This window comes from Gekko japonicus, unplaced genomic scaffold, assembly GCF_001447785.1.
Source record: "Gekko japonicus isolate JY-2015 unplaced genomic scaffold, Gekko_japonicus_V1.1 scaffold1447, whole genome shotgun sequence".
NCBI lineage: Eukaryota > Metazoa > Chordata > Lepidosauria > Squamata > Gekkonidae > Gekko > Gekko japonicus.
The window spans coordinates 2,535-6,667 of NW_015176015.1; the positions used below are offsets into that span (position 1 = coordinate 2,535).

Sequence of the window (4,133 nt, forward strand, 5' to 3'; positions counted from 1 at the left end):
TCAAAAATACGCTGTATTTATTTATATTTGGCTTTTAGGTTGTTTTTTTAAAAACCACAGGGACCTTCAAAGTGGCTTTACATAAAGAAAATATGTTTGTAAAACAATATACACGAGTTCAACTCACATTGGAAGAAAAATATTTAGCAAGTGCACACTGTCATAAGGCATCCTTCTGCATCCTTGTACTCAGACCCATTCTTGATTTCACTCAACAGCATTTAATGAAGAATTGCATAGTTCATTCTATGGAGGCATTCTGAGCCAGGTGTTATATGCAGAGAGCAACAATTCTGCAGCACAAAATCTGTAGTCATCCAGTCTTTACTTTGTTTATAGTCTGCCTTTCTCACTGGGACTCAAGGCAGATCACACACACACACACGAACATATGAAAAATACCAACAAAGTACTGAAAAAAGAAAACAAAAACTCAGGTACTATATGGATTCCCAGGCGTGCTGGTTCCACTTGCACTTCTACCTTTGCTAGCAAGACAATGCAGTACTTTATTTCTGCCTCCCTCTGAAGCAAGGAAATAATACTTTACAACGCAGTAGTAAAATGTTACTGGTTGCTTTGCTGCCCCCTGTGGCTTGATTCACTAGTAAAAAGAAGGAACAAATAATCTGGTGCGCTCAGCTTTTCTCAAACCTCTTCATGTTTTAGGGTAACTAAAGTAAAATAAAAGAGTGAAGATGGTGAACCATATAGTAGCTTTGTTGGCTGATACTGACTATTGGCTAATTGAGACAAACTGGGTCTGTTAGTTCTTCACCTTTTTAATGGGAACTGCTTTTGGAGCTCTGTGATTTTGTTTTCTGAGTTGATGCCATTAAGTACTGTGGGACCTTCTGCTTTAGTTAATTTAAAATTAACCCTTTTATTACTGGAATATTAGATTAGATGAGCTTTACATGTTGCAGACACTTAGAACACGTCCCAGAATTTCAAAGCAAGCAACAAAGGCAGTTAAACACACAAGTATTTAAAAGACATGTGCTGTGAGACTCACTGTATGGCACCAGGGTGATGTTTTGAGCATGTGTGCCCAAAGCATTTTGAGCAACACAACTTATAAAGACCGGCTCATTTACTCTGTGGAAGTGCAGCTTGCTTGTCACAGTGTAAATCATCAGGTCCTCTTGGTATGTGAAATTTGTCTGTAGATCCATCTCTCCAGAGGCATTTCCCAGAATTCTTTTTGCTTCCCCATTACACCTTTTTGTGGAAGGGAGAAATCAGTGAACATTAAACTGATGGTTTAAGAGTTATGTTTAAATGTGTTTCTTGTGAACTGCTCGTGCATAAATGACTTCTCAAAATCGCAAACCATAATTCTTTAAGCCACAAAAGAAAATCTTCTCAAAATGAATCAAGCAAAAGCCAAACTGCCCATGATAGTATGGTCTCTACATTTTATTTGGCCCCCAAAAGGTTCTGTGGCACTGGGACTATTATGGATTAGGGCCCCCACAGAACTTGGAAGAGACTTAAAAAAAAATTATTTTCTCCACACCATTTCTCTGAAAATGGGTGGTAACTGTTTTTCTCCCTATGAGGCAGCTATTTTCAATTAGGGAGTGTGCAGAAGGAAGAGTTAATATCCCTTTTTTCAATGCCACAACACTCATTTAGATCACCCCCCCCATGGCTGCTTTTTAGGGCCAAGTAATAAACAGTTCAGTGGTTCCTACACTGAGTAGTTTGGAATCAACACACTTTATTTCTAAGCATACAACAGAAAGAGTCCAATGGTAGTTTGTAGAAGATAGTTTGATATTACAAACTACCTGTGCAACAACAGCTCTATATTCCAATGTGCTTTCTTGCTGCTATTTCAATCAGAATTATATAATATTGCAACTAGCAGTGATGGGAAGGGGGAGAGAAATGTATCTGCCTTTCTTTATAGTTAGAAAGGCAAGCATCTTAGAGTAATAATAGAAAACTGATGGCGTGTGGGCCAAATTTGTCTTTCCAAAGGGTGCCAGATTTATCTGTTGCTGAATGTACTAGGGCTGGGCAAGAAGAAAAGATAGCTGAGGATAGTAGCACAGAATAAAATTGGGGTCCAGTAGTATCTTTCCCTGGTGAGGTCCCTCCCGTCCCAAAACTCTGCACTCCCCAGGTTCCACCCCCAAATGTCCAGGAATTTCCCAAACCAAACTTGGCAACCCCTAGTCACATCTTTCTGAGCAGGAGAGACAAAAAACAGGCCAGCACAAACAAATGACTTCAAACAAAATGGTTTAATCCTATCATGATTACTACTGACCCCCAGACTCCCTCTGCAGAAAACAGCAGCTTCAGAGGGTATGGCATCACATCCCTGGTGAGTTCCCTCCCGTCCCAAAACTGCACTCCCCAGGTTCCACCCCCAAATCTCCAGGAATTTCCCAAGCCAAACTTGGCAACCCCTAGTCACATCTTTCTGAGCAGGAGAGACAAAAAACAGGCCAGCACAAACGAATGACTCCAAACAAAATGGCTTAAAATAACTAATCCTATCATGACAGATTCAGGTGGATAGCCGAGTTGGTATGAAGCAGCAGAATAAAGTTTGACTCCAGTGGCACGTTTATGATCAACAAAGTTTTATTCTGGGTACAAGCTGGACTGGACTCAAATTTAATCCCATCATATGAAGGCTTTAAAAAAATGTTACTGAACTGACAAGATAAAAGATAACTTCAACATGAATGAGGACAAGCTTAAAAAATATGTTATCAGAAGATAATTGAAGTTATCCTATGGAAGCATAGATCATGACAAGTAACATAGTTAATACAATTTAGGTATGGAGAATCCCATGACATCTTTATCGCCATCCATTTACATTCCAAAGTCTACACACAAAGGCACGCTAGGAAAGTTATCGCCTCACCGTTTGTCATTGTTACAGGTATACCAGACCACCTCTGGCAGGGGCATTCCTTCTGTGATGCACGTCACTGTATGCTCCCCACTGGTAGAGTTGATGCTTTCTATGAGGTGCATCACCTTAGCTGAGACTGGTGGTTATACGGGACAAAAGGATACAGGTTAATAAGTAACTGGTTAGAAGACAGGAAGGACTGGGTAGAAATAAACAGTCTGAGCAACAGGGGATCATCATTCATGGTGGGCTTCCTCCAGTGGTGTTTATTTATAGATGTACAGCATTTTATACCATCTTTCACTTGTCTATTCATAATTAAACTAGACTAAGACAGTAAAAGAAAACAGGTACTTAATACCACAGATTTTCTCAAGTAATGCTCCCATAGAGCTGTAGAGGTGCAGGACACCAGAAGGGTAGAAGTGATGGGTGGGCGAGTCTACTTTTACCCTTCCTTCACCCACCAATTCCACCTTGCAAATATCCCCCAGTGTGTTATTTAATTTATGTTTTGACCTCACTGGGGTCTAAAACTAAAACTGCAGGTGAGAAAACACCAGCCTCACATGGGGAGTATTTGGCTGGAGAGAAATGGCCCTCATGGGCATTGCTAAACATCCTTTCCTCCCACCGAATAACTTCAGGGGTGTCTATCCCCTGCTACTGCATTCCCCCCCCCCCTCAGCAAATGCAGGTTTAGGAACGTACATTTGCCATGGTAATGTCTGGTTTTGCCTGAAGAACTCCAAAAATATTTTTTAGAACTGATTACCTAGGTGAGAAAACAGCCAATGAATAGCAAGCTAAGCAATACACATTGAGACTACAAAAAAAAAAAAGGGGGTTTTCCGTATCTGAATTTTTTTGGGAGTGTCTTCCAGTATCTGATATTATTGGGGATTGGGGATTGATGAAGAATTCTTTGATAGGGCACATCAGAAAACTCACAAAGAATGACAGCTCAGTGCAATGCAGCTATGAAAAAGGCAAATTCAGAGTTAGGAATTATTATGAAAGGGATCTAAAACAGAACACCAATGAGTACTGCAGTTATTTGTTTGTTTAAATGCATTCTAGTAAGTGTAGATTCCTTGTAGTGTCCTGGAAGTGCCCCGCTTCAACTAGAAGCCTCCTGTCCCCCAAATACAAGTCTGAAAAAGCAATAGAATTTCTACAACCCAATATTCTATTTCATGTGCCCTAAACTTGGTATGCTGGAATGCTGGCTCCTGCTATGAGGAAAACTTCATCT

The 4,133-nt window shown here is 40.3% G+C and overlaps 1 protein-coding gene across 1 annotated transcript in view; it reads right to left on the minus strand.

Moving 5' to 3' along the window:
- Positions 1 to 1,015: 1,015 nt before the first annotated feature.
- LOC107123329 (platelet-derived growth factor receptor beta-like) overlaps positions 1,016 to 4,133 on the minus strand; it is a gene marked incomplete at its 3' end in the record, with an annotated part of 70,684 nt that continues 67,566 nt past the window's right edge. Inside the window, exons 9-10 of the mRNA XM_015426570.1 lie at positions 2,888 to 3,014; positions 1,016 to 1,221 (exon numbers count right to left, since the gene is read on the minus strand). Coding sequence (XP_015282056.1) covers positions 1,016 to 1,221; positions 2,888 to 3,014 — 333 coding nt within the window. The remainder of the gene's footprint in view (positions 1,222 to 2,887; positions 3,015 to 4,133) is intronic.